This window comes from Peromyscus leucopus, chromosome 10, assembly GCF_004664715.2.
Source record: "Peromyscus leucopus breed LL Stock chromosome 10, UCI_PerLeu_2.1, whole genome shotgun sequence".
Lineage (NCBI taxonomy): Eukaryota > Metazoa > Chordata > Mammalia > Rodentia > Cricetidae > Peromyscus > Peromyscus leucopus.
The window spans coordinates 13,679,106-13,703,259 of NC_051071.1; the positions used below are offsets into that span (position 1 = coordinate 13,679,106).

The following is a 24,154-nucleotide window of genomic DNA, read 5'->3' on the forward strand; positions in this document are numbered from 1 at the left end:
GTCTACTAGGGGCTTGGTATGGTGCAGATCATAGTAGATCTCAACAATTTTTTTTTCCAGTGAGTGGGTAAAATTGTGCTCTGAAATTTTATTGGAATATGAAAGAAAAATAGTTTTTTTTTTTTCCAGTTTAGATTTTCACAAGACATTTTATCTGAAAACATATTTTCGTGTACCGTTAATTTCTACTTCTTGAAATTTTCTGTTCTCTACTTTTTGGACATCTGTCTGACGGATCAGACTTAACTCTTATCCCACTACTCCAGAACGGTGCTAAGACAAGCTGAGTACAAAAAGGGATGAAGAATTTCTGGTCCACGAAGGTCCAACAATTGGGGCCAGCACTCCAATGCCCATCGTCAGAACACCAAGGCGAGGGAGTGAGAAAACAGACTGTGACAGCTGTTACAAGTCCCAGTCAGCATCCGTGTCCCCTGCTCTCCATCCAGGAGGGATGTGATCACTGAGCATTTCCCTTACAAGAAGGGAAAACCATGCCAGCCTTGCCCGCCCACTACTGCGCTGCCGGGTGCTATTTAAATACAGAAAGAGCTGGCGGGATAGAGAATTGGAAGATCAAGACGATTTGGTATAGTAAGGAAGTAGGAATTTCTAATAAATCAAATTCCTTGAAAAGTAGTGGGGCCTACACCACTTTGCTAATGTTCTACCTAAGAGAACATTGCCTAGATCAAAGGACTTTTTGTCTCTTTTAGCTTTTTAAAAGCAACATATTTTAAATTATGTGTAAAATCATATTTTTAAATCAAAAACTATCTTATTCCATTTAGGAATCTCAAAAGCTATTCCCCTGAAAAGCAGATCTTGAAGTAAAGGCTACCAATTTGACAAGAACAATGATAAAAGGCAATCTCTTCCTCAGAAGGGTTTAAAGATTAGAGTTTAGAGGAGATAAATATGTGGACTGAAAAATACAGTCGTTGTGTGGAAAGACTGGGGAGTTCTAGGGTTCAGCACAAAGTAAATGATTATGACTTGCTTTCTTCTTTGATGCCACAGTTCTAGTGTAGTAGCTATACTCTACAAGGTAACAATGCACCGCAATAAATGTAGCTTAGGTGTGTAATTCTTCTATTGGATTTACCTGGATCACTCATGACTAATAAGGCAGTCTGACTGAAATAGATTGTGATGTATGTTTAGAAATTTATACTGTTTGGTCTAAGGCAGCAATTCTCAACCTGTGGATTGTGATCCTTGGAGTCACATATCAGATATTTACATTACGATACATAACAGTAGCAAAAATTACAGTTATGAAATAACAACAAAATAATTTTATGGTTGGGGGTCACCACAACATGAGGAACTGTTGTATTAAAGGGTCACAGCCTTAGAAAGGTTGAGAACCACTGGTCTAGGGAATAGCAGCTGGACAAATCATCTTTCTTCATAAGGTCTCTCATTTCTACAAGTCAGAACGGCATTCTTTGAGTAGAAAAGCAGCAAGCAGTCAATGCTGAAAGCTGAAAGGTTGCTGCTGATTATATTATTATTATTATTATTATTAGTAGTAGTAGTAGTAGTAGTAGTATTTCTTAAAAGCTTCTTAAGGCCAATACTTAGGATTTATCAAACATCATTTCTGTTGCATATAGTTAATAAAAACAAAAAAGAAAGAAAGAAAGAAAAAGAAAAAAAAGGCCACCCCTGTGTTTTTCACATCCCTAAGTCATATTGCTCAGAAGCAGAGAGCGCGCCACCAACCAGCTGTCCGAGGGTCTTTTGCTCTACCTGGACAGAAAGCATAAGCAGGCAAGGCGTTGCCCTAAGTGCTGGCTTCTAGGGTTTCCCTTCCCCCAGTGTGCAGCAGCAGCAGCAAGAGGCAGCCACAGGCAGGGAAGCAGCGGCAAGTAGTCCCGTTAGGCTACAGTCTTTGAGCGCACACACAATCTCTCTGGATAACTCACTGAGCAAATTTTTGTGTGTGTGTGTGCCTCTTGCATGCCAGGCATTATCATTTACTTCGGGGATCTAAAGATAGATATGGTCTACCAACTATAGCATGAAGTTATGTTTACTTCCTAAATTTCTGAAACCAGAAACTAGACTATCTCCTGGGTTCACTACGCTAACAAAAAGGCCATTTAAAAAATAACGGGATCATTGATATGATTGCCTAAAGACAACAAAAAGTTTAGTTGACAATGCCTAAATAGAATTTCTACTACAGAAAAAACTACACTATACCTTTATTAAGCAACGAATTTAGCGAGGGATATACCCACCTTGGCCTCACATTCTTTTTAGAGTAAGGAAGGATAGGTTGTAATTTTACACACGTGTGCAGACGTAAGGTTTTGTCTCGATTCTCTTTTCTTCCGTTATCCTTTCACTGCACTGACGGCTTTGTCTGATCACCCATGCTGGTCTGTGTTAAAAAGGCTTATGAATCAAACAGCTGAAAGACCGACTCTTTGGCATTCTATGAATGGCCTCAGTTTGAAGTGTGTTACTGTACAAATCTGTGCAAAGCTAGAGCTTCAGCAGCCTGTTGACTTCTGTTTTTTCTGAGTCTCTGGCTACGCGTAAGTAACTGAGAATGGCCTGACCTCAGCACTGCTCATCCTCATTAGTCTCCCCTTCCACCTAGCTGCTCAGCAGTGGTGCGAAGGGTAAGACCAGAATCTTCTCATTGTCTTTTGAAACGGCCTAGAGCTATGACGCACAGGGATGGCTTTTTTTAGACTCTTGGGCAGACAAGTTAGGAACACCTGAACCAGTTGCTGTCAGTGGCTAGCAACCTTTATCAGAGGTTTCTGGATGGCTGAAGAGAGGTCTGCAGAAGTGGAGTGGATAATGAAAATGTCTGACAGTTCCTCAGGCCTTGTCCTCAAAGTGAACAGTAATGTACCCAGGAGCTGGTTTCTGTTCAGATGTCCAGACACAGAACAGCTCTTAGGCTGTGCTCTGCACACCAGTGCCAGCTTGGCACAGTCCGAGATGGCACAGTCCGCGTGGCTCGGAACTTCTAACTTGACAAACAGCAGATACTTAGGAGTATTTGCAGCTGATACGCCCTTTCAACACTATCCAACATAGATTTAGTCTGACTGATACACGTACATTTTACAAACTAAAAATAGCTTTCTATAAAACAGCTCAAATAGATTAAAAATCAACTTGCCTTATCACACTCAATTCCACTGTTGCGTTTATATTTATTTTTTGAGATGGTAGAAATTGAATCCAGGGCTTCATGCATGTAAGGGAAGCAAATGTTTACTAAACTACAGCCACATCCCTCAATAATACATTTGTCAAGAACCACAACAAAAGCTGTTAGACTCTGAATGTATTTTCTTTTCTTTTCTTTTGGATTTTTTGAGACAGGGTTTCTTTGTGTAACAGTCCTGGCTGTCCTAAAACTCACTCTGTGGACTAGGCTGGTCTTGAACTCACTGAGATCTGCTTGCCTCTGCCTCCCAAGTACTGGGATTAAAGGCGTTCGCCACTACCCCCAGTTCTGAATGTATTTTCAATCTTTATATATATTGAAATGACTTCAAAAGAAACTACTTCTACAAACTTTTTCCTCCCCTATTTTCTAAAATTTCTCATGAATATGTGGAAGACCCACTCCCATTTTCCCCAGGGTACTTTTGAGGAGAGAGAGATGAGAAATATTTAGGATAGAAAGACAGAGGGGAGAGAAGACAGACAGAAACTCAGGACAGCTTCAGGAGGGTCTAGATAAATATCTACTGGCCCCTTCTGTCTCTTCTAAAGGGCTTTTTATAGGAATGCCAAGGGGTGGAGCAAAGGACCTCCCCCTAGCACAGCCAAGTGCAGACCCTTCCAATTACCTGGTAACCATGCACATTGTTAAGCCATCCTCTAATGCAGCCCTACTGTGTAAAGCAAGCTCAGATCTCACTAGGAAACCTCTGTGGGCCTCCACATGAATGGTACCTGTACCTGTTTCCTACACACACTGTGGGGTGTTTACTCACCACCCCCACAGTTCCCCAGAGTTTTCTTGAGTGCGATCAGCAGGAAATATTAGATAGAAGGATTTATCGCGGAGAATATCTCGGAGATAAACAGATAGAAAATAAAAGATAGCCTCGAGAGGGCCTGGAACCTATTCCAACGGGCCCCGACTGTCTCTGGCCCAGGGTTTTTATAGAGACGCCAAGGGGTGGAGCAAAAGACCTCCTCCCCCAGCACAGCCAAGTGCAGACCATCTCAGACACCTGCACTCAGGCCCGTGGTCCTGATCATCCTCTATTCGGACCTGCTGGGTAAAGCCACGAGGAACCTGAGAACGGGCTCCCACAACACACATATTGGTGAAATTATTAAGGCCGCTCCACATAGTTAAAAGGGAGGTTTATTTAGTGGTGTAATTTACAAATGAAGGAATAGGTAGGTTGCAGGGTCTGGGGAAGACATAGTCCGGCGGTGTTCTCTGGAGAACTCTGCTCAGTCTACCTCCAGTGTCCAGGGTCCAGGAACCAAGAGAGGCAGCGCATCCGGATTTCGGGTCTTCAGGGTCCTCTCTTGGCCCTGCCTTGTAGGTGTGACAGTTACCGAAGCCTCAATGGGGGTTGGAACTTCCAGATCAAAGCTGGAATGGCTACCCACTACACACACATTATCAGGAAATGGCAGCTTAGAACACCATACATCAACTCTCTCACCAGTCTAGAATGGCTTCTCTAGGTGTGATTTAGAAGTGCTGCCTACCTCTGGAGACTGTGGAGGAAAGTCCAGACTCTAAGAGAGTGCCACAGAGGATTACTTCAAGGTTCCAGAAAGCTGCTGAGGTTAGGCAACGTGCGGCAGAATCAGATTTGCCGCAGTTTCCAAATGGAGTGTGCTTGCAGCTATGAAGGTGAAGCTTACATTGCAATAGAGTCCAGGATATTAGAAAGCCAGAAGTCTGAGGAAATCTGCAGCAACTGAAGAGACCTGCAGGGAAGGGGCTAACTAAGCCTTTGGAGCACGGACAATGCTGTGAGGAGCTGAAGATGTTCAGCATGGAGCTACTGGGTTAGATGTTTAACCTGATTTCATTCTTTTTTCCAATAAACAATTTTTTTTTGCCATTGTCCCAATTTCTCCTTTTTGGAATGGGAATGATTACTTTGTGTCATTGTATGTTGGAAGCACGTAACTATTTTTTAAAAATAGGTCAGAGTTTGCCTTGAGTCTCACTCAGAAGACTAATTTAGACTTTTTAGAAGGGCTAGGACTGCATGACTACTTTCAAAGGGACCTTTGACCTTAGACTGACTGCATTTTGCAGTGTGACATGGCCATGAGCATATCAGAATATTATGATTTATATATGAACTGTCCCTCACAGGCTCATGTTGGAATACCTGGTCCCAGCTGTTGGTTGTTTGGAAAATCTTTTTGTAAGATGTGTCTCTGTCCTTCCTCACTTGTCTAAAGCACCTTCTGATTGGTTTAATAAAGAGCTGAATGGTCAATAGCTAGTCAGGTAGAGGACAGGTGGGATTTCCAGGGAGAGAGGAACTGGGGGAAGAATCTGAGAGGTGGAAGATTCACCAGCCAGATGTGGAGGACGTTGGATGTTAGGTGTTGAGGACAGATACTGAGCCATGTGGAAGAATGTAGATTAGTATAAACAGGTTAATCTAAGTTTTAAGAGCAAGTTGGGAACAAGCCTAAACTAAGGTCAAACTTCCATAATTAGTCAGAAGTCTCTGTGTCATTATTTGGAGGCTGGCAGTCCGAAGAAAGACTGGCTGTAGGTGGTGCTGTTGTGGGAGGAGGTGGAATCACTGGTGAGTGGGACTGTCAGAGGGAGCGAGCCAATGCGGGTGGGCCCTGATGGTCATAGGCTGGCCCTGCTCCTCGTGCCATCCTTGCTTCCTAATCTGCTAAGGATGTAAGAGAGCAGCCTTGCTTCTCCACCATCGTGGTCTCCCTACTGCGATGGACTGAGCCCAGAGCCTCTTCTTGGGCTTGGGACTGTATGACACTGTTTTCTTCTTTCCTCTTCAGTATTCCTCTGACTACATTTTAGGAGGAACTTGTGACTATATTTAGGATCCACCCAGACAATCCAAGGTACCTTCTCCATCTGAAAATCTTAAATCACATTTGCAAAATTCCCATTACCACAAATGGTAATATCCATAAATTCCAAAGATTAGGAGAAACTGGATATCTTTAGGGATCACAATGACTATCAAGAATTTGAAAGAACTGTTATTTGAAAATTTTGAGCATAAACTAAATGTAGCTTCTGAAACATAAAATATGATTCAGGGTCTGGAGAAATGAATGAGTAGGTAAAGGCACCTGCTACCAACACCATTCTTGGAACCCACATAGCAGAAGGAGAGAATCAACTTTTTTTGTCTTTTGACCTCCAAACACACACATATACACAGACATACATATACACCTTAAAAAAATGAATGTTTAAAAATATGATTCAGAAAGATTAAATTTAGGTAGAGAAGTCCAAATTTATCATTTAAATATTTTAAAAAGATGTATCTCTTATTATATGGATTAAATATTTAACATTTTCTCTAATAATTTTATATATTTAAAAGGCAAACAATTCTTTACCAAGTCTAAAGTACATGTTCAAATTTCCTCTGGGTTATCTTAGAAGTTCATATAAGCACCATTTTGTCTTTGTGCTATAATGAGGTAAAGGTTGAGGAGTATAACTCTAGAGAATTTATTTTAAAAAAATGGAAAAAAAAAGATGAGTTGGGATATGAGCTAAGTTCTTCTCTATTATGTTAGGAACTCTAAACATAATGTCTAAAATATATAATTCAGAAATATAATTCATGAAAGAAATATAACATAATATAAGCATTTAGAGATATAGAAATAATGATCACAAGACAAAAATGGTTTCTTCAATGCTCAAGGCTGGAGTAAAGAAAGACAGAGAGAGCATCAGGGTACTGCTCCTTTTGTGGGCATTCTGGGTACTACTCTGCTTGGATTTGTTTTTCCAAAGAGGTTTATCCTCATATTGAAATAAAATTCAATTTACAGCAGCAGCAGAACTTAATATTTTTCCTATGGTTTTTCATCTAAATTTGACAACTCTCTTCCTTTTCCTTCTAGAGAGGGAAAAGTTACTTTTCATTTCCTAATAATAAATCTTATTTAATGACATAATTGCCCAATTATTTAAGCCTTATCCAAAGATGATCTTTTTACTATCTAGTTGGTGAGGTGGGTATAAGAGTCTTAAACTCTTTAAGTGAGGAAACAGACATTCTTTATTTTATACTTCCCCCTGGTGCACTCACAGGGCATTTAATGAGATAGACAAGAGGTGGAAATGTGTGGAAAACCATCAAGTCACATAAGTTGTTAGATGGGATGCACAACAGGGAATCTTTAATGTGTTTGAAAGAAAAAAATAGAATTAAACTGCACACTTATCTACTTCATAGCATTTCTTTTTGTGGATTTCAAAGTCAGTAAGAACAATACATTCAAAACACTTTGTTAAACCAGAATAATATTTATTCTTTCTTAGTTTAGTAAGAAATGTGCTATTTCTTAGTGAGCTTTAAGAAATGTTTCTAAACTATGTTCACATAACAATCTATGTTTAATTAAAAACCCTGGAAACACATACAGTATTTCTTTATGTTTATCCCTGGCCTGTGCACTGAAGGGAATGAATCCTCTGCCTCTAAAATCAAAAGGAGTCTAGAGCTACAGGTTGGTACCCATGACAGAGATACAGTTTTTCACCAACATGTTTCTCTCAACATAGAATGGAAGAAGTATCAGATGCTGCCACAGTAAGAACCTCTCTCTTTAACTCACAAAGGAGAGCTAGAAGAAAACTGCTGATAAATGTCAACAAGCAACAGAGCTGTCCTTAGATTTTCATGGACCTGATGACTTAAAACCAATGCTAAGACTGGTTTATCAATTTGTTAGATAACTATCTGTAATGTGATGTTTTATTTTTTAACATCAGTTATTTGAAATAAAAGTTCATGTTATGCTATAAAAGTTATTGAACTATTAGATAGTTTAAAAGGCAACTGTGACAAAATCAAAGCCCATGTCACAATTTAAATTCCCAACTTGTCTCAGCAAACTTCCTGATTCATTAATAACAGTGTTTGGCAACAGGAAAGAATGAGGTCTTTCTTTCCCTCAAGTATTTGGAAACTGAATTCACTTTTAGACCACTCCATTCATGAGTAGTTCTTCTCCTAGATATAATTTGGTATATTTTCCAGTTAACGCTGTAGAATTATATTTTGATTCAGAAAATACCTTACAGTTAAATCTAGTCATTAACTAGCAACTGCTAACAGCCATCCCCTTTCCTCTCTCCCGTGGGTGGCCTCGGATTGAGATGGATAGATGGCAGCCAATACTGAGTGTGGGCAGTAGTCCAGTGCTTACTTGTTGCCTAGACTCTTGGCTCAACTCTTCCGGCATGACATAGAACTTTTCTTTATAACATGTTTCTTCAAACTATACTGTATCTTTTTTCCTTTTTTTTTTTTTTTAAATGTGTACAGAGTATGAGGAAGGAATGATAAAAGTAAATAAATAATGACCACACACATTGCCTATCATATACTTTAGCAATTTGTAAATTACCCCATGGGCTAAGGATACAGCTCCATGGTGGAGCACTTGCCTAGCGTGTGCCGGTAGTGGGTTTAATCCCCATCACAAAAAACCAAATCAACCCCCCCAAAACCTAAATCATCCCTTATTAGACAACCTCAAGTCACCAAGATGTTGTATTTGCTGCTCTTATTCTTATACTTTGTCCCACATTCATATTCTAGGAGAAATCATTACTTAAGAATCATTACTTCTAAATATTAATTAGTGGTTCTTGACAGTAGAGACCAGGAAACTGTACTATGAATTAAAAGATGTAATGACACTAAATTGATCATTCAATATACACGTACAGAATACTTGCCATGTAGCAGACACTGATGAAGAGGCCTAACTTAACATCAGTGTAGCCATGACAGGCTGCAGATACTGGGACTAGGCCTCACCTTTGCAATAACTAGGAAAAGCCACAAATTGTACCCTGAGGGGGACCAATCAGAATTGAGACAAGTACTAAATGCTCTAGAACATTAAGGATAGCTTCCATTATCTGTATATAGGCTCCAATTTTCTTACCGCAATGCCAGTACCAATCACTGACAAAACTCCTGTTACCTCCCTCCTGCCCAGTCAGGAGGTCAACCCCCATCTGAACCAGAATTCCCAGCCTCTCCCACCTCCATCCTTTACTCCTTAAAAACTCTGCTTCGACTGAGCTCGAGGCTCTCCCTCATCCAACTGCTGTGTCAGAACGGATGGAGAGCCCAAGCTAGAGCTTGCGATAAAGGCTCTTTGCTTTTGCATACTAACTTGGTACTCCTGGTTGTCTTTGGGGAGGGGGGGTCATGACACGGGCATAACACTGATAAACGCTAAATCTAAAAAGGCACCCTAAACTATGCTCAAAAATAAGGGAGGAGGCATTATTATTTGTTGTTGTATTTATTAGAATGTGTCTGTCTGGAAGCTATGGCTGTAGCTATCTGCAGGGTTCTTCTTTTTTTTTTTCAGGTTTATTTATTATGTATTCTATGTTTATATATTATGTATTCTTCTGCAGGCCAGAAGAGAGAACCAGATGTCATCAGATCTCATGGTGAGCCACCATGTGGTTGCTGGGAATTGAACCCGGGTCCTCTGGAAGAGCAGCCAGTGCTCTCTCAACTGCTGAGCCATCTCTCCAGCCCTCTGCAGAGTTCTTATGTAGCATGTGTGAGGCCCTGAGTTTGCTCACAAAACATGAGATGAGTTAAACGAAAATGGGTTTTTCTCATTTTTCTATGGGGAAGTAGGAAGATGGACTGAAAAAAAATTAGAGTCAGAATTTATATGATCCTTGAATAACAGCATAGCTCACCAGAGAAAAACTAGCTTACAGGCTTCTGTTTTGTTATCTCACTTGATCTTTTTGTGCCTATATATTACTTCCCAGCTTCCCAGCTTCATCTTCCTTTAAATCCCCCCTCCTACCAAGTTTCTAAAAAGGTTTACTCTGTAAAACTACCATGTAGCAGGTTTCTAACAATGTAGTTATCAACATTATGCACCCTTAAGGAATAGTACAGTAATCTACTAAGGGGAAAAAGTAGCCAGAGTCTAGAGAGATGACTTAGTAGTTATGAGCACTTATTCCTGGAGAGTGTCTGGGTTAGATTCCTAGCACCCACACAGTGACTCACAACCTTGTAGATTCCAGTTCCAGGGTATCCCATGCCCTCTTCTGACCTCCACAGGCACCAAGCATGAACATGGTGCACTCGATACACTTAAAAGAAGAAAAAAAATCTTAAAAGAAAAAAAAAAAAAGATCAAACAGAGATATGAGTGTGTGTGTGTGTGTGTGGGGGGGGGCTGGATGTAAAGAGGGAACAAGTAATTGCTTTATGGTCCTGAAGAGCCTCAGGATTTGTTTAGTTTCCTTATCCCATGATTTGTCATTCTGAGAGAATGGGAAACTCTACAAAGTCTGGGAAGATCTAGAATTTAAATTCAGGCCCCTTTCTAAAGAAATTCCATTTGCAAGGCGCTGTATGAAAATAGTATTTAGAAATGTGGTTTCTCGAGTGCAACTTGGCCAAGAACCAACCCCTGACTAGCTATAAATTTAACCACTTAAGATGAGTAGTGGTTTACTTTCTGGGGACTTTTTAGAATTAGTAAATGCACAGCCTTCTTTGTGTCCTAGCTCAATATTTAATCACTTCTAAGTCAAGATGCCATTCTTAGGAATTACTGTTTTGCTGGATTTTAAGCCCAATTTTTTTTAAATCTCTAATCTTCTGTGGAAGTAAAAATAACTGGCCATTATGTGTGTGTGTGTGTGTGTGTGTGTGTGTATGTATGTATGTATGTATGTATGTATATAAAATAAGCCTGGTAAAATTAAAGATTCTTTGTTGCACTAATTTTTTTTTTCAGGGTTACACTAGGAGCCCCAGGCCATCGGTGCTATTTTAGTGCTAATACTGACCGATAATCACAGCTCATTTAGTGCTGGAACAATTTCTCTACTGTTCAGAGAGAATTGAAAGTCTAAGCAAAACCTCCAATCTCCAAATGTCTTTATTAAACCAAAGACATTGGTTATTTAGAAACTTATTTGGAGAAAATTATTTTCTCAGCTGAGATATTTGGGGGACTAAGGTCTTGGATTGCGCATAAGCAACCTGGTCACTATCCTTTTCTGTGTTAATAACATTTCCATATGAACCCGAGGAACTGAATAATGAAAGCTCTTTTGCTTCGAGAGTAATTTAGAAATTCTCATTTACCTTGGCTGAACAACGTTGGTTGCACAATGCATCAAACCTTTCTGGAAGTACTTGGTTTGAGGCACTTGAAAGGGACCTGACAATCATTGGTCAGGCTGGGTAAAGTGTGAATGCTGAGTGTGAGATACACCCACTGACAGTCTTACAGGCTTGTGGGGTTGGCAAGACTAGCTGTGACTGCACATCCGGGGGAGTCCCCTCGCTGGTGCAAGATCATCTTTCATTCGAGGACTTCAAGATCTATCATCAGGAGAGCATCTCTCGAAGGGTAAGAAGCCATTTTCACATTGCCTAGAAAAGTAACGCCCCTTCACAACACAAGTGTGCCCAGGAATGGGATCCCGGGCAAGGCAAATGTGGTTCTTTATGGCGAGGGGAGCCTTCACTTGGCACTTCCTTCGACGCCCTAAGTCCCTCTTCCTGCTGGCAGACCACACACATCTGGTTTCTTGATTCTGGACGCCCTAGCTCTCCTCAAACCAACTGTGGGCAGGGCCGTCAGGTGCCACCGGGAAGGGCCTGGGGTCCCCGAGGACGCCGTGACGGGGAGCTCAGAACCCGGCGGCGAGGGTTTCCTCAACGGGCCAATCCGGGTGGCGTGCAAACCCAACTACACGCTGCGGTTCTCTCACACGCTCGCGGCATCTGCATTACGCTGCCACGGCCAAGGAGCCCGGCCTGGCCGCGAGCCGCCTCCCGTGCAGCTCCCACGCGAGGGATTCCCGCGTTCGCCCCTGCGCCCGCCTCCCTCGGGCCCCGCACGCCCCGCCCCCTGCCACCTCCGCGCGTCTCATTGGCCAGGCCCTGAGCAAGCGTCGGCTCCAGACTGGCGGCTGCGCCTGTCGCTCTGACCGGTAGAGACATTTCCGCATTGGGGGGGGGGAATGGGGGTGGCTGCTCCGGCCGGAGGGGGAGGGGAGGCGGGTGCAGAAAGTGGGGGCTCCGGTGTCGGGAGGCGGCGGCCGGGCGGACACGGGCTGCGAGCGCGGGCGCCGGGCTCCGGGTGCTGGCGTGTGACGGGAGCGGAGCGGAGGCCGCCGCAGCCGCCGCCCTCGCGCAGCCTGCGAGACTCGATCCCGGGGGCGCCCAACTTCCCAGCCGCGGGAGGGAGAGGAAGGTGGGTGTCACCGAAGGGGCGGGCGGGCGTGCGTGCGGGAGGGCCCCGGGCGACCTCCGTGGGGGGTCCTGCTCGGAAAGGCGTGGCGGGAGGCCGAGCGTGGGGCGTGGAAGAGTGAGGGGCGGGAGGGCCGAGGGCGTGCCGGGAAGGGCCAGGCCTCCCGGGGGGTCCCGGAGGCCGGTCCCCGGGGGAAGGACGAGCTGGGCCTCGGCGTCCTCCCTCCCCTCCCCGGGCCCCCCGTGGCGAGCCGCTGCGTGGGGGAGGCCGGACACCGGAGGCCGCGGCCAGCTGTCTGCCGGGGTGCGGAATTCGCAGCGCCCGCCGCCGGGTCCCGGCTATTTATGGGCTGGAGGGAAGGTTGCGCTGCCCCTTCGCCGGCCTCCCCGCCTCCGGAGCGGCGCCGGGCGCCTGCAGCTCGCGGCCGGACGGCGGCTGGCTGGGGGCCGCGGGGTGCGGCCGGGGGCCTGCGGCAGTCCTGCCCTAGAGGGCGTGGAGACCGGGCGGGGTGGGGGGCGGTGAAAAAGCCGCTCTAGGTCCGCCTCTTCATTGATGAAATTTAAGTTCGTGTGGTTTTACCTTTTCCGGAGTCTCCAGCCTGGCCCCCAGTGGTGTCGGGATCGCAGAGTAGCCAGGAGTTCCTAGGCTGACTCGGTCCCACCAAGTTTCCGTCTTCTGGATTTTTTTTTTTTTTTTTTAAGGCCAGTTTTTGATCGTTTTGTACGAATACTTAAGTAGCTAGACATCGGAGGAGAAAGAACACATCGGTTGTTGCTGGGAAGGACGAGAGACCTTCCTTATAACGCAACTCCAAGACATTGAAAATTATAAACCAGATTGTTTTTTAATAAAACCCCAAAATGTCGAGGTTTGTGCAAGGTAAGACATTTTGCTTCTTATCTCTTGACTGCTTCGTCCGAATTTGGGTACTGGTAGTCTCCAGAGTAGTGGGCAGTTTGGAACTGTAAATGTTCACTAGTGATGCCGTTTGCCAAACCTTTTTGGTTAAATTGATATCTGAGCTGCTTTGCGCCGCTCGCTGGGTTGGTGTTTCATATACGTGTTATTCACGCCCCTGTGCCCTGCAGGGGTTCTGCCTCCCTAAAATCAGGTTTAATAGTTTAATCTGACTTCGCGGATAATTACCGTAGTAATTAAAACAGATTTTGACTGCTGATTAATTCTTGTTCCCTTCTTGTGGTCTGTGATAAGTTATCATGGAGAAAGGAAACCCAGAGGCTAGGGGCAGGCAGATGGGCTTGCCAAGACTCCTGAGGAAGCTATACGGTTCTCCACTTCTACTCTGTGTGTACGTGGATTGAGTCTCAGATTCATGTATTGCGAAATCTGGAGTAGTTCTGGAGTAGTACTGGAGGTCATTTCAGTCAGAGAAATGACTTTGCTGCAATGCTGTTTGCTTTTGTCTTTTCTTTTTAAAAATATTAAAAGATTATGATTTCTTTACATTGAAAATTACCATCTAAATTCTGTGTGTAAAGAAAGGAAGGGTTTAGCAAATACCCATCAGCTGGGCTGTGTGTGTGTGATATACGCTGCAATTGGTGCTGCCTTAAACAACTTCTTCTAACTTGATAGAGTTTGCCTTTATTTGTTAAGTAACTCTTTTCCTTCCAGACCCCAGGGTATGAGAGCTTCAGCCATCTTGCTTAACGCAGCTAGTAAAGTTTGCGACCGCTTCATGTGATTCTCAGTAATGGTAGACGTACCTTTTTTTCCCTCTCTTTTCTTAGTTATGCTAGTGATGCCCATCATTTGACCCTGGGAATGAAAATGCCCTCCTGAGTTATGCCTCACTTTATTAACTCTTCCCAAATTTTGTATACTAGATTAAAAGAATCTGACTGCCTGCAATATTATGGAAACAGATGGGACCCTTATGCCTGCCTGCCATCACCACTAAGCTCAGAAATGTCATTTTGTCATTATGTTTTGAAGTTCACGATATGTGTTATATGTGGCTAGAGATGCTTCTTACGTTCTAACTTAATAAATGTCTTAAGATTAGGAAGGCAGAGATAGCCTAGAAGTTTACTGGTCTCATAAGTACCATAAAGCCAGCATTTTGTAAGAATACGCTAGAGAAAAGCAAACAGATCGCTTCTCCTAGGAATTTAAAAAGTATTAAACTCAAGATATACCATGTAGTTAGTATTTTTAGGATAGCTTACAGAGTTGATGCACATTTACAGTTTTTGCTGTTGAGGCGATCTTCAGATTTCTAAATTAAGTATACCTAAGTGCCTGTGGACATCTGTCTTTTTACTTTTTTATCCACTTTTTAAAAGCCCGTTATTTTGAAATACTTCTACATTTTTCAAAATGTTGCACAGTTAAATTAGGAAATTAACATAGTTGCATTAACTAAACCATAAACTCAACTCTGATTCCTATTCCCGTGATGCAACCCAAGACACCACATTTGATTTATTTGCTAACCACTTTTACTTGGAGTAGTAGTTTTCCTTTTAAACAGCAATTTTACCTAAAAAGATGGCACTCCAAATGTTTTTAACTCTATCATGCTATTTCTCATTCTATAATTTTTGTATTTTAAGTAGGAACCCTCTGTGTGTTAACCTTGGCTACTGTTAGAAATGATAAAACTAATTGGCTAATTTCAGAGTTGTCTACACACATCAATTTTCAAGTGTAAAAGTTGGAAAATTCTGTTTTTCAGTTTTTTGTTTTTGTTTTTAAAGCAATTCAGTTCTTTGACCCCCCTCCTCCCAGAAGTTACTGGTGTTTCCTTCTGCTCACTGGAACTCTGCTTATGCTGTTTCCTAAGGAACATGGTAATGAATGTTAGGGCTTCCTGTATTGTCTCATTTAAGAAGAGCCACAAGAGGTCATTTTATCAAGACTTTTGAGCTTATCAAAGTTAGATCTTGTGCAAAGATGAGCTACTAGGAAGCCTCAAATACACGAGTTGTTTAAAACTTCGGTCCTTTCCAACACCTTTTGTTGCTTCTTAAATTAAAGATTTTATGGGCGGGAGAGATGGCTCCGAGGTTAGGAGCACTGGACCAGGGTTCAATTCCCAGCACCCACATGGCAGCTCACAAGTGTCTATGACTCCATTTCTAGGAGATCTGGCACCCTCACACAGACATACATGTAGACAAAGCAACAATGCACATAAAATAAAAATTAATTAAAAAATTTTTAGGAATGGCCTATTCTCCAAGTAGACTACTATTTCCTGTTGACAAAGATAGTATGTCCCTGGGGAAAATACAGTTTCTTGAAATTAGATATTCTGAAAGAATTTGTCACAGGCAGCAAATGCCCACAACCTAAAATATGCCATATGCTTTTTATTTTTTATTTTTTATTTTTTTTGGTTTTTCGAGACAGGGTTTCTCTGTGTAGCTTTGCGCCTTTCCTGGAACTCACTTGGCAGCCCAGGCTGGCCTTGAACTCACAGAGATCCACCTGGTTCTGCCTCCCAAGTGCGCCACCACCGCCCGGCGTGCCATATGCTTTTTAAATAGGTGAGCCTATCCTATGTTTTGGTGGTAGTTTTTTTATAACATACCTTAAATTGCATAAATACTGGGAAAGATGAAAGGTCACAGACTTAGATTTGACGTCTGTTACTGAAAGGTGATTTTAGACACTTTTCTGAACCTATGTAAAATTTGGATATTGGTGGTGTACACTCTTAACCCCTGCACTCAGGAGGCAGAGGCAAGTGGATCCTTGTAAGTTCGAGGCCAACCTGGTCTACAAAGTGAGTTCTAGGACAGTCAGGGCTGTTAAACAGAGAAACTCTGTCTCATGGGAAAATAAAAAACAAAGACCTCAAACAACAACAAAGAAATTTAGATATTGGACTGGGAGTGTAGTTGAGTGATCAAGCCGGTGCTTAGCATGGGTGAGGTATTGGATTCAGTCTCTGTCCCCACCTCCTCCACTGGGTATTAGTGCTTATGCCTCGGGGCTATTGAGAACCTGCAATAGGGTGTTGTGTTAATTGACTGAGCTAGGTAAGTAGTGTGTGGCCAGTGACTTTAATAAAATAATGATGGCTTTTCACATAGCATTCTTACCTGACATGCTAGCAACAGAAATATAGATAGACAGTTACGGATTTTCATATTCCAGATTTAATATTCAGGTCTGGTTACTTGAAAGTTGTACATTTAAAAGAAAAATACTAAACCTGTACAGGGCCTGAAGGGGAAGACAGGGCAGGGTAAATACAAGTTATTTTTAAAAGTTTAGTTAACATTTCTTTTCCTTGAATGCTCATGGTATGCATTGAATTATATGGGTTTCCCTTAAGGTACATACTCGGGGTTCGGTAGCTCTGTGTGTTGTGAACTATTCATTGAGAATGCACGTCTTGGATGATATGGAACATAGGGATGCTACATTTGACTGGACTTCAAATCTAAGCACTACCTTTTTGTTGTTGTTTTTGGTTTTTTGAGACAGGGTTTCTCTGTGTAGATTTGGAACCTGTCCTGGAACTCACTCTGTAGATGATGCTGGCCTCAAACTCATATAGTTCCACCTGCCTCTGCCTCCCGAGTGCTGGGATTAAAGGTGTGTGCCACCACTGCCTGGCTAAGCACTACTTTTTATAAGAAAACTAGGTATCTTCTTCCTCAGCCACTTAGGCCATAAGAACTTAGTGGGAAGTTTTCAGTTAATAAAAACACTTAATACTAATACAGCAGTGACTTCTCCATATTTAATTACTGGGCCAATAACAGCCTAAGTTTCTTTGCATATCTGTGTTCTTCAGCCACTAAGTGGTACTTTCTTGTAGGGTAATGCTTTTAGAGCCGGAAGCGTATCAAGCTGCTGTGTTCTGCCTGTGAAATCGCTTGTTTAGCAGCCCCCACTTTTCTAAATAAGTGAATACTACCTCTCTCCTGCCTGTCACATTTGGAGGTATTAGCATCAGCAGTTGTGGAGTTTTGCTGGGTTTGTCAATGGATGCCATTTGGAATTTTCTTTTTGAAAAGTTCTGAGAACTGTCTCCCTTAACGTTTGGAGACTTATAAGCGGTAAAGAGACTGAGGTTGAATAGCCAGCCAGCCAAGGCTAGTTTATATGCTTAAAACTGTGATTCTAGAAGTATTTTTACGACTGTGAATATGCCATTGTCTATCTAAGCTAGGTAAAAATGTCCTTTAGTCTTAAAAATTGAAGTATCATATTTCAGGGAAATCCATATAAATTCATCTGTATTACTTAAAAATATCTGTGGCCTGTCAACGTTCCCATCTGTTGGAATTTTTTGACTGTTGGTGATTCCTGTTGGGTAGATGGCAGGTGGTCAGCAAAGATTGCTGAGCTAATTATAGCTGAAGGGTCTCAGCTGAGCACAAGGGTGGCTTGGTTGTCAAGGTCAAGCTTTGGCCTGGTTCTTCTCAGATCCTAAAACCTCTTGCTTATCACTGCAGTGACTTAAGATATTTTTGTACCCAGGGGATTGTGGTTGAGTCAAGTCAGGAGTCGTGACAGCGGAGCGTTGGCAAAGCCCACTCCTGAAGGCTGAGGTCAAATGGGTTATGTTGCTAGAGGGTGGGGTGGGAACGGAGTTCAAGTCCGTCATAGCTGTAAGTATGTGGGGAACTCAAGTGAAGCATTGGTCTGCCAAAGCTCGACTGTCATGCTGTACTCTGTAATCTCTGTGGTGAAATTCCCTTACTGAACCATGGTTGATGATTTCCATTTGAGAAGGACTACTGAGGAAGAAATTTGACAAATAATATTAGAGAGATAAATATTAATGGGTACATTTCTTGGGAGTGCTGTTTCAGAATTCTGAAGAGACACCAAAAGTTTCTGTAATAGAGTTTTTCCTACAATAGTGCATCACAGAACCAGTGTCTGTGCACATGTTGTTTCTTCAGAGATGAATTGTAGCCAACTTAAAATAATGGGAGAACTTGTGATAGGAATATAAACTGGCCTGATAATACAAATGTTTTATATAGAACAATCTACTATAGCTTTCCACCAAGCTTTATTTGGTACTTTTTGTACAAATGACAGCATTATGAGTTCTTAGAAGTCTGGAGAGTTAATAGAAACAAATACTTGGAAGTTAACATTTCTTACTGGTGAAAAATGAATAAAAGATGTATTAACTTCCTATAGTGCTATTCATCCCAAAATTATTTGTACAGTGGAGAAAATGGTGGTTTTGCTTCTGCATTTATACTATTGGAATAAATTCTAACAATGTCAGACTGTGTTTGTATTGAGGTACTCAGATTTAAATGCGAGGAGAAGGATGGTTGATTTAAGCCCTTTGATACTGCGGGATTCTTTAGAAACTGGAGGTTTTCTAAAGACTGTGGCCCTTTTAAAACAACCTACAATTTCTTTTCTAAAATATTCAATTTGAACTTGGAGAAACAGTGTTTGAATTGTGAACATTTTTGGTCTTTTAGTAGATTGTCCCAGGCATAGTTACTATTAATTGAAATAGCATCTCTTAGATCTCTAAAATTCTATCAGACATAGATTTTTCTATTATTAACTTGCTAAATTCTTTGGAAGTTGGACTTGCTAAACCGTCTCAAGAAAATTAAACTGTGGTTTTTGATTGAGCAACTTTTGTGTAAAAACTATAACAGTGTTGTGTTTGAGAACTGTTTCCCAGTTCTCGATTGGAGATGCAGGCATCTCCTTTAGTTTGTTGTGAAGTAATTGTCTAAGGCTCCAATCCTGCCTCTGCCAATAGCTCCCATTGTTAATTTTTTTCAGTCATGGCCAAAAGAAATTGGTTGTGTCCCCAGCCATTTTGACAATTAAGGATTGTTTCTGAGAGACACCGGGAAACAAGCTATGCTGTCTTACTTAGCTTAAACAGCAGAGTGTTTCATTTTCTCCAAACGCTCCTAGATAATTTTGTTGGTTTTTCTTACATAAAGACATAAGAGTTTTCCTATTCCTTTGTGATTTCACATGTGTCCTAAGAAAACAGTGCAAACCTGTTGATGGTGTTCCTGGACTTGAAGTAGTCATGGTGTGCTTCGTCTGCTGTTTACTTGCTGGTCACCAAATTGTAAAAATAAAAAATACTGTTTTAGGGAACAGCTTGTTGAGAACAGCTCTTCTTTCTCCTGGGCACAGAAATCTGAAAAGCAATTAGAGTTGCTGCCTTGGCAAAAGCTGATACAGTATTTTATTTGTGTTGTGATTTTGCTTAGAATTTTAAAGCTTTACACATACAGAAAAACAGTTATATAGATACATGCACTGTTTTAGGCCCAGTGTACAGTGGTTAAAAGATTAGCCTTGGGAATAAACTATTTCTAGATTGTCTAATTTCCCCCATTGCTCAGGAAACACAATATCTAAGGAAAAGTAGAAGAGCGTAAGATGCAGTGAGAGAATGCTTTAATGTTTAGTTGTATTGTCACCGGATAACAGCATATCATTGGGTTTCTAGTTTTCATACTGATTTGGTGGCATGCTCCTGGAGTAATAAACCATGTAAATGTACTGAAACTGAATTAAAAGAGAAGCAAGCAGGCTGCCAGACAATAGGACTTGGGTTCCACTTAGGGAAATCATCCTGTCTGGGCTCATTTCTTTATCCGTGCGACTAACTGACCTTAAAGGCCTCTTCAGGCTTAACAGTGTGTCAAAGTGTACTTATATCAAGATGTAAGACTGGGCTACCAGGTAATTGATGGCCCTTGGTAACTTCATGTTACACTGCTTCCCCTTGGTGTGACTTTCTTCTTAGCTGCTAACCCTAAAAATAAAGTGATACTATTTAACAAGGATACTTTGAATGTTTTCCACAAGTGATAATTTATTCTTTGAGATTTTTAAGAACTATTCTAGATTGGAGATGTTTATTCTGTGGTGTAATACTTGCTTAGTATGTATAAAAAAGCCCTGGAGTCAATCACTAGCACTACCAAAAGAATAGACTGTATTGTATTATATGAAAACAAGGTTAATTTTAATGAGAAGTCTAGTTTATGTATTCTACTAGTTTTGATATAAAGAGAACAATGCATGATTAGCAAAAGTCTTGAGTATCCTCATAGTAGTGTTGTAAAGTCTTACATCCTTTTATTTTTGTTGTCACAACTGTTTACTGGCTGGGATTGCAGCCCCAAAGAGCACTTGCCTAATAGGAAGAAAGCCCTGGGTTAGATCTCTGGCAGGCCTCACCCCAAGCATTTATTAAACATTCATGTGGTGTCTCTCTCTCTCTCTCTCTCTCTCTCTCTCTCTCTCTCTCTCTCTCACACACACACACACACACACACACCTGAATTGTATATGGTATCTGCCTATAATCCCATAATAGGGGAAGCTGAGGCAGGAGCATTGTCACAATTCAAGCGCTACCTGAGTAAACAAAACAGCAGTAATAATAATTATTATTGCTTGCCTCACCCCAAGCATTTATTAAACATTCATGTAGATCCTCTCTCCCTCTCTCTGTCTCACTCACTCACTGAGGAACACATTTCTATAAAATCCTTTGTCAACTTAAACAGTTGTGTGTCACTAGTCATAATTATGTTACATGTTTACACTAATCAACTGTAAGAAGTTAGACCAATCTGGGCCTGGTGCCATCTCAGAAACAGCATGTCCTTGAGGTATAGAATAGGTGACAAGAAGAACCAGGAACATGGCTTAAATAAACATTAAAATAAATGAAATATTATCAAAGTAATACTGGCAGTGTTTGCCTATTAGAAATGCATATGCTTCCTACCCCAAAACTATTGAGTCAGCATGTCTGGGAGCTTACCCAGGAATCAGTGTTTTAATTTTAACTAGCTCTCCAGGTTATTTATATGCAAATTAAAAGTTTTAGAAGAACTGTGATTTAGAAGTCACAGAGTAGGGAATTGCAGTCTTTGTGCACTTTTAGTACTTTTACTAGCTATGACCATTCGATGTGCTTGGATTGTGGTCCTGATGGCCCAAGAGTTAAGAGCACTTGTTGCTCTTGCAAAGACCCATGCTTACTTTCAGACTGTCCTGGAGGCTTACAGCCATCTCTAACTCCAGTTCCAGAGACTCTGATGCTCTCTTCTGGCCTCTTCAGGCACAGGCATGTACATTGAGCAGACACATGCAGGCAAGACACTCATACACGTAAGATAAAAAAAAATATTTAAACATCCTTTTTAAATTGTAAGAAAACAGAAATTCCTGGGTCATGAATTTCATTTACTTCAGTAGACATTGAATATTCCACCAAATAAGGAAGACTTGGTATAGAGATGGGAATCAATTCACACCTCTCGGCATCACAAGAGTAAAGCGGTAGGCGGGTTGGTTAGCAGGCCGTTGTCTGGAACAGAAGAATGGAAACGCTGGGGAGGATCAAGACATTTTAAAAACAGAAAGAGGATGGAATTATAGTGATCCAAGTAAGCGGTTTTGTTACTGATTGAAGAGAATGTGAAGGCAGAGGAGGGAGGAGCCAACTTTGGGACTTCAGCTTTAGTCCGGATGACTTAAGAAAATGTTAATATTGTAGGGAACAGGAAGGGCAGGAAGTGTAGTTTCGATAATGATTTCTGTTTTAGACACAACAAAGCTGGGTTTGAAGTACCCGGAGTATCCAGGTATAAAAGATCTAGAATTGGTAGCAAAGGTAAGCCTGGAGCTGGTGGTGGTAGGATTTGGATGAGAGGTACATACTTCAAAGCTACCAATAAGAAGAGCCTGAGAGACAACGGCTCAGTGGGTAAAGGTGCTTGAGTACTGACATAGAAGGAGAGCCAGGTTCTGTCAGTTGTCTTCTGACCTCCATCCTCCAACATCTGCATGTGGGCTGTTGTGAGAACTGTTTGTTACCGGTAGTGAGATTGGTGACAGGAGAAATGAAGAGAAAAGCAGCTGATCTGGAGACAGTCTTAAAGAGCTCAGTAGGAGAAAGAAGGGGCCAGTTGTGGAAACTGAGGCATGATCACAAAGGTCAGCCAAGATGTCAGATACTTCTGGGTAGTGGAGCCCAATGAAGAGCTCTTTTAGGAAGTGTTTTCACACATGAATTTGAAGGACAGAAGAACCTAGTTAGCTTGAATTGTCCAACCAGTGTATACTTCTCATTCACTGTTATTTCCAGTTGTGATTACATTCTGGGAGTTTTATGTTTGTTGTTGTTTGATTTGAATACTTGGGAGGCACAGGCAGGTAGATCTCTGAGTTCTAGGCCAGCCTGGTCTATATAGTGAGTTTCAGGACAGCCAGAGCTATAGAGAGATACCCTGTCCAAAAAAAAAAAAAAAAAAAAAAAAAAAAAAAGACTTTTGACTGTTGGCTGTAAGTGTCTGTGGGCTCCCAAGGAATGTTGAGATTACTGAGATGGAGGGAATAGGGTAGAGTAACAATAGGGATGGTTCTTCACCCTTTGCTGCTCATGCCTTTTGCCTTCTGTTTTTGCTGGGTTTCTGAATGTCCGGTAAGTTTATTCCTACTCCCTCACCCCTACATAGGCAGACTCTTCTTTTCCACCCACTAGTTCCCAAATAACCAACACAGAGACTTAATATTAATTATAAATGCTTGGCTTTTATTAATTATGCTTGACTTTTATTAATTAATTTAATAATTAATTTATTTATTTAATAATTATTTAATAACGCTTGGCTTTTATTAATTATAAAAGCTTATGCTTTAACTGGCTCTACAACTTAAATTAACCCACGTTTCTTATCTACTCTCTGCCATGTGGCGGTACCTTTTTTCAATATGGCTTGTTTATCTTCTGCTTCCTCTGCCTCTTACTGAGACTGGAGACTCCACCCTTCTTCTTCTTCCCAGCATCCTCCTAGTCTGGGTCTCCCACACAATCTCTTCCTGCCCAGCTTTTGGCCAGTCAGCTTCTTTATTAAACCAATCACAGTGGCATATAGTCACACAGTGTAAAGGAATATTTCACATTTCCCCCTTTTTGACTAATTAAAAAGGAAGATTTTATCTTTAACATAGTAAAATTATGCACAACAAAAACAGTTATTAAATAAGAATTATAGATATAATATTCAGTTCGTTTGCATTTGGCCAGTTTAGGGAAAATACTATTTATCTTATCTTTGTGAGTCTAAAGTTTTACACCTAATTTACTTTTCATCGTAACTAAGGAAAACTGTAACTATTTAGTCTTCAACTCCATCAAAGACCCAGAGGGTGAAATGTTACCTAATGACAGGGACATCAGGCTGCCTGGACAGTCACCCAAAGTTCCTCTGCAACATTAGAGCATCTATCTTTGGCGTATAGGCCTAGAATATCTGACAGCCATTTTTGAGAAGCAGGGAATTTTGAAGGACTGTCCTACCTTATCTTGGCAAAGATTAGGAGTCACTTTCTTTTGTGTCCTGTAGGTGTATTTTGGGCAGTAACTGTAAGCAGTTGAGGCAAGTGCCCAAATGGCTAGCTTTTGCCATAAAGTAAATTCCATATGGGGTTCTTCAATGCCCATCACCTTCTCTGAAGTAAGCTGGTGCTGCTGGGAGCAAATGTGTCTCACTGTCAAGAAAAGCCTTATGTTATTAAAACATTTTAAATGTCATGTTCTGTAGGTCTTTGAAGTGTTTGAAGACCATCCCTCTTTCTAAATATATTGTGTATGACCTTGAAAACATACCTAACATGACTATAAGTTTGACTATTATAGATGACTATTAATCTGTATTTCCTAATTATACATTACATTTTTAAGTGAGCT

General features: G+C 41.4%; 1 protein-coding gene across 2 annotated transcripts in view; it reads left to right on the forward strand.

The window, feature by feature from the left end:
• The first annotated feature begins 12,293 nt into the window (after nucleotides 1-12,293).
• Nucleotides 12,294-24,154, forward strand: part of Ugp2 (UDP-glucose pyrophosphorylase 2) — a 62,766-nt gene continuing 50,905 nt past the window's right edge. Inside the window, exon 1 of one of the 2 annotated variants that reach the window (XM_028876328.2) lies at nucleotides 12,294-12,459. Coding sequence is in view for 1 of the 2 variants with exons in the window: in XM_028876327.1 (XP_028732160.1) it covers nucleotides 13,317-13,335 (19 nt within the window). In the remaining variant the exon portion in view is untranslated. Of the gene's footprint in view, nucleotides 12,460-12,884; nucleotides 13,336-24,154 lie in introns of those variants that run through there. The other variant, XM_028876327.1, reaches the window with a different exon arrangement.